At 31.9% G+C, this 15,744-nt stretch overlaps 1 protein-coding gene across 28 annotated transcripts in view; it reads left to right on the top strand.

Annotated features, from left to right (window-relative positions):
- The window catches only part of MAPK10 (mitogen-activated protein kinase 10), a 441,650-nt gene that overhangs the window by 377,620 nt on the left and 48,286 nt on the right, over nucleotides 1-15,744 (top strand). Inside the window, exon 9 of one of the 28 annotated variants that reach the window (XM_074346766.1) lies at nucleotides 6,911-6,982. The exons of the other annotated variants lie outside the window; for them this stretch is intronic. Coding sequence (XP_074202867.1) covers nucleotides 6,911-6,982 — 72 coding nt within the window. The remainder of the gene's footprint in view (nucleotides 1-6,910; nucleotides 6,983-15,744) is intronic. 28 annotated transcript variants of the gene reach the window in all.

The raw sequence follows: 15,744 nt of genomic DNA, 5'->3' as shown, positions 1-15,744 counted from the left end.
ACATACATATTTGCTTTTCCATTCATTAGTTTGCTAACTTTTTTAATATCCAAAGGAATATTTATAAAATGTTTGTTGAATTCTTAATTATTCAAACATACACTATTATACACTCAATTTTCATTACAATTTTATGATTAAAACCTATTTTTTAGGATATATGTTGACATAGTATACATTATTACTAAAAATTCTTCTTAATGATGAAGTTCAAGTCAGAGAACAATAAATATGGCAGGTCTGCTTTTTCAAGCAGTCCAATGATCATATAAATGATATCAGTAACTTTGCATTGCATTCAGATTTTGCTTCTTTTAATAATGAACTATAGTAAAGCAGTTTTATGATGTTTCTTAGAATTTTTTTTTTTTAAGGACTATCTAATCACCGACTTCTTTCACCCACCCTTGAAACCAACAGGGGCATGCCATATTCTTGATTACTTAGGTCTCACGTAATTCCAGTATAGTTTTCATTTAATACCAGTTCTTTCCTCAAGCCTGATTCTTTTTGTTTGTTTGTCTTTTGTTTTGTTTGTTTGTTTTTGGAGGGGAGGTAATTAGGTTTATTCAGTTTAAAGAAGGCACTGGGGATTGAACCCAGGACCTAAGCATGCACTCTACCACTGAGCTATACCCACCTCCCTCCATTCTTTAAATATATTCTTCCTACTTTATTATTTCCATTCTACTTCAAATGATAGCACCTTCTCTGAGTAAAACCTGTGATGTTCATTTATCTTGAGTTCTAGCCAGAGTTCTCTGGACCTGGCGAATGTTAAAGCAAGGCACACCTTATTCATTTGAAACTTCTGGACCATGAGCATATTATCTCCAGTTAAAGCTGACAGTTAGGCAGCTGAAGTACCACTTCTTGCCTTTCCCTCTGATGACATGAGACATTTCAGTTAAAATAAAAATAATGTACATTTAATCTTGCCAAGAAGACAAGTTATCAAAGAATAGGTAAATGATTGGCTAGAAATACATTTGAAGAAATAAAACACCCTCAAATTAACTGAATATCATATATTTTCTTAACTTGAACAAATGAAAATTAGGAACAATCAAAGTAAGGTGAACAAAAATTGGAGGCTAGTACAGATAGATATTCTAATCCTTCTTAGCTCTTTGAAATAACTAATGCATCCTACCTAAGAAACTTTTGCAACTAACACATTGCTGTAGTCCAAGTCTTCTATCTAATATTAAGGCAATACAGCATTATCTCAAACTAGACATAATTTATGACTTTAAATAAAATTGGGATTTAAAAATTTCAGTAGTCATTCTTTCACACCCGTAAGCAAATTGCCAATAATCACAAATAATTGAAAAAATAAGACAATTTTTTTCTATTTGTTTAAAAGAATCTATTTTCACCAGGAATTTGCTACTACTCTTATTTTTTCTTATTATTCTGAGAAAATCTGAGTGAGACAGGAATCACTAGACCAGGAGCTGGAGATTCTGAGGTGATCTGAAAAGATGGAAGGAGGGTGTGGTTGTAAGGGGAAAATCCCTCTCCGAGAAATTTAGAGTAGGCCAGAGTATACTAGAGGGCAGGATGAGGCTGAAGAGTGATAAAAGGAGTTCAGAGAGGTATACAGAAAGGGTGCAGTGAGAGAGGACACAGAGAATGGACTTCCGGGGGTGGAACAGAAGGCAAGAGATTGAGCAGAGGGACCTTGACTGCTAGATGCCTTGGAGAGAAGCTATGAATGACCATGTACAAAGGTCCACTAGGACTGCTGGGTCCTCCAGGAGTTCCCTGTCCCCCAGAAATGGATATATAAAAGCATACTGGTTTTCCTTATCCCTCTATAGCTCTGTAGACAGTGTATTGAACGATCTTTAAAAATAAAGCAAACTGTTTGAGGGGGGAAATGACAAACAACACAATACATTCCCTAGTCATTACTACAATGCTCGATTCAGACTCTCATTGGCCCAATGGGCTCTTAGGACAAAGTTCATGAGCAGTGATACCCACTGCAGGACTTTTCTCTTTTGTCAGCAGTCAAATGAGTCTTCAGCTCAAAGCGCTCCAAGAACTGGCTTCTGGTCTTCTTTGCTTTAGTCATGTGACATCTCCTAAACTTCAGTTTACTTTGTAACATGCTTCCTTTGCCTGTCTTACAAGACTGCAGTGATGGTAGTCATCTGATACATATTAAACATTAGATGTTTACAAACATACACATACCTGTAAATACCTTCAAAAGAAAAGGAACTCTGATTTTTGGGTATGAAGTTGGTTTGGATGCACTCCAGCCCAGATAACCTTCAAATTGAATTAAGTAAAGTGTAAAAAATAGAAATAACTAAAAAAGACCATCTAGAGTAAAAAATTTTCTCAGAAGATGAGAAACCAAAATTATCTGTGAATTCAACAGTAAAAGGAAAGAAAATGAATAGTTTGTCACTTACTAAAGCACTTCTTCGAGTTGACATACAGAATGAAGTAAGGATAATTACCTGAATCTTCAGGGAGCTTGTATTTAATTTGGTGATGACATGAGATATTCAGAGCTAGCATCTACTATTTGTTCATCAGAACATAGAAAGTTTAAAGAAAAACATTTTTTCAGTATCAAGATTTCTTTAATTTCCTTATTTATATACACTGTAGAATTACATGGATTTTAAAGATGACAATTTTAAAAAGTTTGATGCAGTAAAAAAATTATTAAATCTTTTTACGGCAGAATATTTTGTAAATCCATTAGTCTACAGTTTTATTTATAATTTAGTATAAATTAAATATAAAACTAAAGATTTATATAATTTAATATATAGCTAAAGGTTTTCTTCTTTATTATAAGTTTTTAAGGATATTTTTGTTTTGTTAAAAAAGGGAGTCAAGGTTATAATATCTTTAAAATAAAGGCTAAAAATTAATGATACCATAGAAGTTATAAAGAAAGAAAAGCAGGTTGAATAAGTAGACTCAAGGAGAAAATCTTTCTCTATTTCCTGGCATTAAAATATTTAGCATTGTGTTCCATGAAAGTTTTTTACTTTTCTTACTTAGATTCACAAGTGCAAAATAGGTACATTCTCTGTTTATTTATGCGTATCACTAGTCTTTTATAACTCCATCTTTGCACTGAAGTTTAAAACAATGTGCTTTTGTTAAATATCTAATTAAATTTATAACTTTTAAAACAAGCTTTTCAAAGGAATGGTGTTCTGATTTTAGAAAACCATATTAAATCTTCTTGCTATTGTACTTGGAGGTATTCGTTGAAAGAAAATTTATCAAAACCCATTGTCTGAATCCTATGCTAAATGAAGATATAATTAGGTTGAGGAGAAAAGCAGTGTGGTCTCACAACTGTGTTGTTAGAGCCTCACAATCTCCTAGATAGGAAACATTTATCCAGTTGCTGGATTGAAGCTCATACAGTCCAAAAATATTTCATCATAGATCACAATCCAAGCCATTAGGCAGAGTGTGGAAGTAGCAATAAAGTGCTTTCTTTATTTAGATTTAAACTGCCAGGGCCTATATTATATCACTCCTATCTCTTGCATAGAGCAGAAAAAAGATAATTTATTTAATCTAATACCTGACAAATGATAGTACACTTGAGATTTTCTCACTTAGAAAACTGATGACTGTTTATTTTAGTAACACCAAAATTTAACATTCCTTCTAAGGAAAGTGACTCAGTTTCTGAGTGTCACAACTGCAAATGAATCTGCTTTTTGCCTGTGGGAATACTGATGGTGGGAGGGGAAATGTAATGAATCAGAATCATAAAAGCAACCAGAATTCTATCTGGGCAGCATTCGTGTACAAAACTTTATGGAGACCCAAATATCATATCAGATCATCTCAGAAAGCAACTGAGATTGAATTTCCCTATTTCTTCTTAGGTGTATGCAGAGTCAGTATTCATTGGAATATCTTGAAAACTTCGTAAAATAATCCAGTCTCACTCTGATAAACAGATACACATATTAGTTGAGTGAAGGCTTACTGCCACCCATTGTCCCAACAGGATTTAGTATCGAACCCTTTAATACCTGTTTCCTGTTATAGTTGTGACGACTGATTCATAAAATTTGGTACAATGGCTTTCTCTTGAGAAATAATCCTGTCTTTCATAATAAAAATCGACATAGATTCATGTGCATATACTCCACTTGGGTAATTTGTAATAATAGAGTTTATCGTTTCCAGATACAAGGCTTAGCACTTCAGTGGCATAGCATGGATAATCTGCAGGAATAAGAAAGTTTGAGTGGAAATTGGAAGTTGGAGGGATTTCCAGGGTATTATTACCCAGGAAAGATATATTAAATAAAGAAAATAGAATTCAATATATTCATTGGTAGTTCAGATCTAGAGTTTATATCTCTCTGCATTACTTTTATGCAAAAGCTTTGTGTTCTATTAAGTCTATTTTAGGTTCTGATATGAGGACACATTTCTAAAAATATTCTCCTTTTACCTTGGAATATCTGTATCCACAGAGCCACACAAATGAGAACCAGGAGATAGACCAGTTATTAAACCAACAACTGTCTGGAGCCAATTGAGGCTGAAGCAACACAGGGACTAAGATTCCACTCAGGTTGTCGGCTGTATTGTTGTTGCCGTTGTTTAAAGGCATATGTGAGGGAGAGTGAAAATGAAGGGATTTTAGTCTGAAGGATGAAAATTTGCCAGTTTTAGGAGAAGAGTGGTCAGGGATTGTAGATAAATTCACATATTTTTAGGTTATTTTTTGGATTAGGGAACCGGGTAATTCCTGTTTAGATAATGAAGAGACCTTCCATGGAGTCAGCTGTGATTCAGTACAGGGAATGCCTTTCTAAGTGGTTTCAGCAGTGAAAAGGATCACTCAGTGAGTGATGAGCGAGCTTCCCTCATTGGAAACAATTCTTAATTATATGTATAAATATAAGATACAATATAGCATTATATAAATAATAAATAAGCCTTTCTTATATACATTTAATTCATAGATACACACACACATATAAAAATGCATAGGGACACATAACTAACATTTATTGAGGACTTCCTGTGACCAGACAATGTGGAAGGATCTTTACCAAGCACAATTGTTTTAAGTCTTACAACATTTTACATAATAAGTACCATTTATCATCCACATTTTAGAGGATGAAAAGAAAGATGAAGTAACTTGGCCAAGGTTATATAGTTAGAAAGCAATGAAGTTAGTTCTGCAGCAGAAAAAAAAAAGGGGGTATTTGCCAGAGATAACATAGATTTTTTTACATTAAATAAAAAATAAAAATAGATGTTTTCTGACTACAGATAGGTCTATGGCAGAAACAGCCTTTTTCCAAAAGTTTAAATGGATCCAGGAAAGAGAAAAATCTTGCTTATTGAGTTTCTAGCTCTATTATTTTCTCTCTCTCTCCCACAATATCTATAAAAAGTACATACATGATAAATAACAACTTAGTCAGACTGGTCATTTGGACAGTATGATAAGAATATTTGCAATTCAAAAACAAATACATTTTCAGAGATCTTTTGTCCCCTTTAATCAAAGTACTCACCTCTTGTGAGACAGGTATTATCTGGAATTACAAATGCATTAATAATAAAGGGCTGCACAACTGTTTGCTCTATCTTTCCCTGATACTTCTGCATGTCACTTGCTTTCCTAAAATGGAAGCAAAACAAATTTGCTTCTCTGGGTATGCTTATCACCTTCAAAGCTGTAACCATTTCTTTGCAGTGATCACTCTGTTTAGGTGTTAAGTCAAACTTTGGAAACTTTGAGTTTAACCTGAGTGAGATTTTCACACTGGAAAGAATCTCATGAGGAATTCTCTAAGGTGACTGCCAACTTACAGGATGTAATTTGAAGAGTAAGTGGAGCAAAACTATAGTGTGCTGCTATCTTAATGCCTTTCCCTATTTGTTCCCCCTCGACTTCCCTTATTCTTCTAGGTTATTTTCCCCCATAAGAATGACCTATCTTTTTTTTCCTGAGTTTTCAGTAGGAACACGTGAGTAACAAAGTATAGTTAAAGAGAGAGATTTCACTTTCTTGCTTCGCCTTTTCCAATTTTGTCTCCACCTCCACCCCCACCCAAGTACCTTCTGCCCTCGCTTCCTGGTTTTAAGTTCTGGATGGTAATTGGCAGTATCAGAGAGACCACTGTAATTTCACCTTGAATTCCAGGTTTCTTTTGATTCACAGTCTCAGAAGAAGTGTTACGTCTTCAAGTCATGCTGTTCATTTCATGTTGAACCATCTCAGTTTGAAAGCCAGAATTTCTCACCATTACAAAGCAACCATGTTTATGAGAAAAAGACAAGGCTTGCTGTTTAGAAACATGCTCCTTTGATTGGAATCAATTAAACTGAGCCAGCATATTCCAAAACACTCACTCTTGAGCTAGCATTTCACTTCCGGAAATTTATTCATATTTATAGATCAGAGTAAGTGTGTTTTATAAAAGATACCCTTTCCTCCAAGATTGCTGGAAGCTCAGCTTTTCTTTTTTTTCTCCAAGTATGGTGTACAAAAGAATGAAAAAGAAACCAATTTGCATGTTTCCCATATTAACACAATCTAGAATAATTTACAATACAAATCAGTAGGATTCTAGTAGATGAATGCAAATTAGACCTTTTAAAATCAGAAACCAAATTAATCACCGAATTATAATTGCAAAGTAATATTGTTTTACATTAGGTGGCATTGAATGGCATTGTTAGTTCAGTTGCATAGCAGAAAGGGCCCTGACGTTCTTGTGTTCTCTCCGTCCCACTGTTTTAAAGTGCTGTAAGACTGGACTTTTATCTAGTCAGCAAAAGTTCAGACCATTGCTCTATCGCATGGGTAGTCAAGTGTTTTCATTTATTTGCTGTTCTATTCCTGTCTTCTTGTTTATCTTCATTTCATTTTTGTTTTCAGTTGACATGTGGTCAGTAGGGTGCATCATGGGAGAAATGATAAAAGGTGCAGTGCTGTTTCCTGGCACTGATCGTATCCTTCTTAGCAGCCAGTGGTCTCTATGGGTGTCATTCTCAATCAATTCACTTTGGTCTCCAATACAGTACTGTTGATGGTGTATATTCACTCTTCTTAGAGGCGTTCTGTGAGACTCCAATGTCAAATATTTACCAGCTGGCATTATGGTAGAGTAACCTTGTCTCCTAGCAAGATCTTATGTGAATAATACAGCATCAAATATGAAACATTCAACATGGTATCAAAAGATCTGCCTTAATTCAGTCCTATGAAACTAATAACAATGATATACTCTTTTTTACCATTTTTTTTAAGTTTTAAAATTAAGTTATATTCACAGCTAGATAATAAATGATAAAATCTTTCAGTTTAAGGCTGAAAATTTATGCTTTTATATCATAAGAAAGTCACTTGGCATGGAAATCTTTTATCAGATAGATTTATGTTCACCCACAAATACAGTAAGTTTATTTTTAGCACATTTGGAGAGCATGCATATGAATTTCAATTTTAAATTGATCTTCTAAAATTCTTTTCCTCATTTACTTAGTTTCTAGCGATAATAATGTCAATTCCTGCTTTCATTTTCTCCACATTATTAACAAGTGCAAAATTAAAACCTCATTAATTAGTAATGATTATATAAAATATCTGAAGAAACAAGTTTATATCACTTGGATAAGTAAAGGTGATCCCCTCTTAAGCAGTTAATAATTAGCAAGTAAAGATTCTAGAGGCTTTGAAGTGTTAAAAAGATATGGATAGTGTGTGATTAGTATATGGGTGTATAACTTGTTTTCTTCGGTTAAGTATCCTCCTACACTGTCACTTATGAAAATATTATCTCCTCATCATACTAAAGATAAAGCCTCTGCTTAAAGGATCATAATTCAAAACCAAACCAAATCGAACCTAAAATAATGGGGTTTTAATGTATAATTAAAATAAACCTAATTACTAATATAGCCTAACCATATTGCGATTAGCCATTCACTTTGGGGATTAATATATGACATATATATAATTTCATACACATATTCTCTGTATGTATTAAAGAACCAATTTATGAAATGACTGAAGTAGGCACTCAATTAGTTTTTGTTGAATAAAAAAACTTAACATGAGATGTTTTATTTAGTTAAAAATAAAGCTGCACTACTTTTACTTCTATTCTTACTGAAAATATTTTTGGTATGACATATAAAACACATTTACTTCTAAAAATGTTATGTCTATATTGCAGTTTTGTCTTCTACATAAGCATTTTATTAAATAGCATCTATGAATTTACCACATTCATGTTTATGTTAATGCTATTTAATAAGTATGTTGGTTTGACAAAAACTGATTTCCTTTAGATTAAAAAAAAAAACAGGATTTCTTTAATTCTCAATGAATTATAAACTTGAATTTGGCCCTTGGACATGAACATTAAACAGTTCTTAAGTTTTGGCTAATTTTCAACATCGATGAAAATAGACTTAATCTGTTACCTTCGTACTCTGTGATTTTTCAGAAGTTCATTGCATTTGAATAATTGATGACTAAAATGAACATTTGCCACCTATAAATGAAAATGATTGATTTTCATTACTTTTCATAAGTTTTTAAAGAAAACCAAATCAGATTTCCACAACTGAGTTATTAAATACAGATTAGCATTTCTCAGAATTCATTTCTTGAGATAAGTTGCTTGATTATCATTTCTTAACTTGGGTTTCAAAATTCCCTATAAGTAAAGCTTTGGGTTGCTGTTAATGTTAAAAAGTCTCATAGCAGATGCCCTTTCAATGCTTGAGCCTGGTATTTTTATATTGATTTATTCCTGGCACTCTTGTATAGGGATACATTTTAAAACATTTTGAAGGGCAAGTGGGAATTATTTTCAAAAGTGTCTCCACCGAGTGTAGGATGTGGTCTTTTAATCATTTCAAACATGTTGGTAAGTTTAAATCAGTATTTTTTAAGCAAATACATTATGAACACTGAGTATCATAAAGTTAAACTCTTAAAAATGCAAGACAGATTACTTGTTTTAACAAATTCCCTATTATTAAAAATGGCATATCTGAAAGTGGCAATAAAATTACACCTAAATCTATTAGATATATAATATGTATAGTATACATCTATGCAATACATCATTGGGAGTCATACACTATTTTTAATCAACATATTCTCATTTATATGAAGACATTCTCAAAATAAATGACTGATAAAAGTCCTTGCAATATGAGCTATGCATATCTTCTTAATATATAAACTAACTCAACAGCAAAACCTAAAATATTAATGAGGTCTTACTCCCTTTATCTTTAATGTCTAAACAAACTCAACACATTTTTTTAGCATTGAGAAATTTAGATAGCCATAAATAGTTCTGAATATTGTATACACTTATATGCTACTTTATTAGATGTATTTTAAAGTATGTAGTAGTTGAATTTTATTCAGATCAAATGTTTTAAACTCTCTGCAAAAGCTCATAATTCAACTATTGAGATACTTTTCTTTTGAGAGATCTCCCAGTTAATTACATCATGGTAGACACTTTTACTTTAAAAGTTACCAAATATTTTATATTGCATATGTGAATTAATATTAAATATACAGCTTTTGAAGAAGACCAATAACATGAACACACATGTATCACTACTCAGGTTAAAAAATAGAACATTACCAATACCTTTGAATTTTTTGTGTGTGTTCCTCCCCACTCATACTCTTTCTTCTCTCCAGAGGTCACCACAGTACTAAAGACATGTTTTGACAATCTCTTTGACTTCCTCATATTTTTAACACATGCATATTGATCCCTAAGCAACATTTGGTTTAGTTTTATGCATTTTACATATTGTATTATTATTTTGTGACTTGCTTTTTTTTGAAGTTAACAGTATATTTTTAAGATTTATCCATGTTGATGCATCAGAAATAGTTCATTCATTTTCATTGCTCTATAGTATACCAGTCTATGAATATTCTACAATAAATCCATTCTCCTATGAATACACTGAGAATATATTGAGTTTTCATTTTTGCTTTTATAAACAATAGTGCTATGAATAATATATGTATCTAGGAACATTTGGACAAGATTCTTTATGATAAATTCCTGGGCTCACAGGTGTGCACATTTTAAACCTGACTGTAACATCAGGTTGATTTCCAGAATAGCAGTATATAAATGTAACTGTCTACTCCACACCCTTACCAACTCTTGGTATTGTTAGGTTTGTTTTTAAATTTGTTACCAATCTCTTGGATATAAAATCCTATTTCATGTTTTCTTTACAAAGGAGGGTAAAGCGTCTTTTCCTATGTTTACTGGCCATTAGTATTTTCCCCTTGGTAATACATCTTTTGTATTTTAAAAACAATTTTTTTCTATTGTATTTTAAAAAACTAATTAGTACGAGTTATTTATATATTCTGGCACATAATCTTTGTCAGTTTTACGTGTTGCAAATATCTTCTCCCTGTATTTAGATTATTTTCCCATTTTATTTTATGGTGATTTTGGAATTTCACAATCTTGTTTGTTTTTTTTTTAATGGTTCATGTAGTTTTATGTCTTGTTTAAGAACCCTTTGATGCCTTTATATTCTCTAATAATTTTACTGTGAATGTCTTAATCTTTTGCATTTAAGCCTTAAGTTCACTTAGAATTGATTTTTGTGTATGGTATGAAAGAGGGATTTCAGTTCCATTTACTGATTAGCTTTTCTTTCTTTATTGATCTATAATGCTGTCTTTGTCATATGTTTTCACATTTAGAGGGAAGGGGTATCAGATTCTGGGCTCTATATTCTGTTCCACTGGTTTGTTTGTCCATCTCTATACCACTCCTACAGTTTCTTAGTGAAGACAAATCTATACTACACACTTACATTGGGTGAGGTAAATATCCACTTTTTTTGTCTTCTTCAGAAGTATCTTTGCTATTAATGAACATTGCTCTTCCTTAAATATTTTAGAATTGACTTGCTAATGTCTATAAAGTGGTCCCTATTGATATTTATATTGGAATTGTATTGATCTATAGTTCAATTGGTGGAGAGTTGCTGTTTTAATTCAGACAATTTTTATCTTTCTCCTGAATGCACAAGAATCTTAACACGTGCTACTTTAATTTAGACCATTACGATACCAATTTAAATATTCTGTCTACACCTAGTATTTTAGTTCTCTTTATTTAGATGCAAAAATTGACATTATTGTCATTTGACTGCATACGGGTAGAGTTTGTTTAGATTTACCCTTATGATAATCATTTTTGTGCTTATCATTACTTCTTGCAATTTGAACCTTTATTTTGAGATTATTTTCTTTCCTTCTGAGGTAAATCCTTTAGAAGTTCTTTAATGGGAGTCTTTGATGATAAAACTCTGTTTTTCTGATTGGTTTTCCCTTATTTGAAAGATAGCTTTGTTGGACATAGAATTTTAGTGTCAGTTATTTTCTTCCAGTGTTTAAAAACTGTTATTCCATGGGCTTTTTGTTTCCAATATTGCTGTTGAATAATTAGCTGCCCGTGTGATAGTCATCATTGGACATAGTCAGTCCCTTTCTCTGTTTTCATTTAGGAATTGTTTTCTTGGTCTTTGGTTGTCTGCTGTTTCTCTCCCATGTTACTAGGTGTGGATTTCTTTTTATTATCTCCCAGAATTCACTGTATTTCCTGAATTCCAGCCTATTTGCAGTCCCTGGAATTTCTCAGATTTTGTTTCTTTGAACATTTTCTCTCCCCTAGTTTTTACTTTATCTCCGTGAAAAAACTCTGGACATAAAGTAGACATTCATTTATTCAGTAAATATTTCTGAACACCTACTATGAGCTGGGCACTTTTTGTCTCTAGGGTTATATAAGGAAACAAAACTGATAAGAATCTTTATCATCATGAAATTTAAAATAAAAGGCACAGTATATTAGAAGATGATGACAGCTAAGAGACAAGAGGGAACAAAGTTCTTAGATGGAAAGCAGGGATTGCCTTTTTCTTTTTTGAGTTGTAACATAAAAGTTTTGTCTTTTCAGATTCTTTTCAGATTCTTTCAGAGAGAGTCTTTCTGAAAGAATCTGAAAAGACAAAATACATGTATGTATGTATATAACTGAATCGCTTTGCTGTCCACCTGAAACTAACATTGTAAATCAACTACACTTCAATAAAAAAATAAAATTTAAATAGTTAAAAAAAGAAAAGGTGCTTTAAAAACCATAGGAGATAATAGGACACAGTGAAAATACTGAACTTACGTGTTATTGGCATCCAAAAATAAAGTTTTGTCAAGCATGCTACATATAGCATGTTTTCTTAACCTCATATAAACTTGATTGTCCCTTCTTAACTTTTCTCTTCTATAGTGTTATACCCAGAAATGGATGTGATCTTTCAGAGAGGGTATCACAGAACAGAGCACAGTGTCACGTAAACTTCTGTTAAACAGAATTCTGCATTTCTTTTAGTGTTGGGAGTTGTTTGTATTACTTCCTTTGTTTAAAGTCATATTATGTACTAGTTTTTATAAGGACCTTGATATTTTTTATCTACAAAATACAGATGTCAATTTAAGTGATCTCCAAGACCTCTTCCAGTTTCAAAATGCAGGTAGAGTCAGATCTAGGTTTTGTGAGGCCAGAATATCATACAGTTGGAGGAGGGTATTATGTACAAAAATAATCAATTTTATCAGTGCAAAACTAGGTACAGAGTCTTATAAGGGGCATTTGTAAGTGAGAGGCTCCAAAGATTATCCTTTAATAAATTTATGAAAATTCTACCATTGTGACACACATTAATATATACTGGATTTGCTTATATGTGAAATGTCTCTCCACTTTTTGCTTTATAAGTAAATATAGGTTAAATAATAAATAGATTATACTGAGATGCAGATACATCATGCTTCAAATCTCAGTCTTTGGATATTCCATGTCCTACAGCATTCCATTAGCAATCTGCTGCCAGGGAACAAAGCACCTTTTACTAACTTGTCAGCTTTGAGGTTTTTATGTGTTTTGACTTGTAATATTTCCTTTTACTATGCTCATTTATAATGAAAACTGATGTTAGCTACAATTGTGCATTAAGTCACATTCGTATTTTATGTTACCAGAATTTGAGGGGAACTTTTTAGAGGAAAAGAACATTTTCAAATGAAAAAAAAGTAAAAATATTTTTAAAGTAACAAAACAACTCAAGATATAACCATGAAAATCTGGATCCAGACCTCTGTTGTATGTATCGACATATATGTGTATATATATATGGATATTCTACAATACAGAAATATATGTATATTTCTATCCTGATCTTTACAACGTCCTCAGAAGTTAGAGTTCTTTTGAAAACAAATTTTATCATAGAGAAATATGGAGTAGTTATTGAAAAATAAATTGTCAAATATTTTAAACTTAAATTGAATAGCTTTTGTACTTTCCATGAGTAGAACTCCATATAATATACAAGGTGATATAAAACCATCCCACGTATATATGTGATAGCAGCATATACTTTCAGTCCTTCCCTAGATGTTGATGGGTAGAACCCCTCTTTCTCTGCCTGTAGCCTATATGTACCATTTGTCATAATTTTCCATTTTTTTTTCAGGAAAGTGACATGCAGAAAAGGAACAAATGTTAGAATTTTTCTTTCCCTTAAATATTTCCAGATGAACGACCCCTAAGTTTTCCATAGGAAATAGATGTGGAATAATCTCTTGATGAAACTGACTCTATTCTAATTTATGTCATAAAACTGAAACATGTTAGTATTTTATTCTTAAATCTGGATTTAGTAATTCACCAGAGATTGTTAGTATTTCTCAAATATAGTCCAGGGACCATCTGGATTGCAGTTAACTGTTGGTGGGTTTTTTAGTGGTGTCAACCCAGGCATATGGACTCAGAATCTTGTAGATCAGTGGGGAGAAGGCAGTGATCTGTACTTTTGTAAGTTCCCTATGTTATGAATATTCAGTTTGGGAACCACAGTTTTATATCATGATGCCTAACACATGGCATGCATGCCTCCACTTCCTTATTGCACACTCATTGCAGACATAACTAACTGATTACAATATTCTTTCCTATAGGGCTAGCATAAAGCCACACAATAATACTCAACACACTGCCAACCAGGCAGCCAGTTGGCTTGCAACATGAAATAGCCTCTCCCGGAACTTTTCTATGCAGTCAGTACTCTTAAACAGTATTATCTTATTAAAAAAATAGTTAAGAATTTGGAGACAGGCACTGGTATTCTTTAAGTTACAAATAGATGCCAAAAATTTTTTGCACAAAATATTGAATATAAGGCTTAGAGCAGGGAAGAAAGCAAGTTTGAATTCATGAAGGTGTCATCTCTGGAAACCATATTCAACATAGCAAAAAAGTAATCAATAATGGGAAAAAAAAAACCATGAGGATACAGTAATTCAAAGGGTACAGTAGAGTGAGATCGTTAAATGACTCTTTATGGGTCCACTTAGTAGCTTCTGAAAGCTTAAATGTGCATAGTATAAATTATGACCCAAAATACTCAGAAAATAATAAGTCACTTTTCATTCATTATGTTCAAGGCAGTTTGTTATATATTTTAGAAATATTCTCAACCAAGGAAATTGAAGCATAAAATCTAAGTTCTTAGCTAATTGATAAAAATTAGCTGGGATAATTTTCAATCTTAGGATTTCAAATAATCATTTTTACAGTCTATACTTGCTTTATTCATCTATTATAATACTGTTTCCTGACATTAGTAATAGTCAAATTTGCACATTATCTTGTCATACTTTATTTATAAAATCAATGTAATATGTAATATGACTATTTTGTAATATGACTTTTTGTAATATGACTTTTTATATAGTGACTTTAGAATTAAATGAAGAAATTGTCAAATAATTCCTATTAAATGACATTTTCAATTTTTATTAAATACCTTTGATAATTACATTGTATGATAATTTCTTAAAGAGTAAATCAAAAATATTTAAAATATATTTATTGCTTTTTGGGTAACTGCACCAGCTGGAATCTGTAAATATTCATATCCTTACTCATCATAGAAAAATGCTGACTTACTGATGTCCTAAAGCAAAGAAATCCTTTTGCAAAAAGTAATTTTGGCCATTCTCTAAAAAAAATTTATATGTTAACACTAACACATAATCATAAAAAACTTAGTTAATATTTTCTATATTTTAAAAAATATATAATAATTGTGGAAATCTGATGATTAACTTTTTTTCAATAATATATCACCTATTTTCTATTTAAAGTATTAATAAAATTAGTTGTCTTATGTGGATATGTTTCCTGATAGAGTAGGAAAGCAGCTTCAGAGACATTTTTTAAGAGAAATTTCCTAAGATAAACATACCATCAATTTCATGGCCAAATTAAAAGAATTTTTACCACCTCAGTTTTAAACCTGCTTGTTTTCTTAATGGAATCCTTGGAATAAACACTGGATTTGGAGCCAAGAGATACGACTTTCCGTCTTGGCTTATATTTGGTTAATTATGAATATAAAAGAAAATCATGTGGTTAACTAAGGATAGTGGACATAGTTGTTCATGTTGTAATCCTGTGAACATCTGGAAAACAGATCCTTACCACTTAAATATAATTAGTCATGTTTGTGGGAAGAAAACTTGAAATGGATTGGTTAAAGTAAAGACATACGCTTTTTAAAGATGCCTATACCACATATTTGCAGTTAGAACATTCAACTATTTTATTAACAATAATAAAGATTCTTGCCTCCTTT

The sequence above is a fragment of the Camelus bactrianus genome, chromosome 2, assembly GCF_048773025.1.
Source record: "Camelus bactrianus isolate YW-2024 breed Bactrian camel chromosome 2, ASM4877302v1, whole genome shotgun sequence".
Taxonomy (NCBI): domain Eukaryota; kingdom Metazoa; phylum Chordata; class Mammalia; order Artiodactyla; family Camelidae; genus Camelus; species Camelus bactrianus.
The sequence above is the reverse complement of the archived record's forward strand: the minus strand, read 5'-3'. Positions and strand labels throughout refer to the sequence as shown.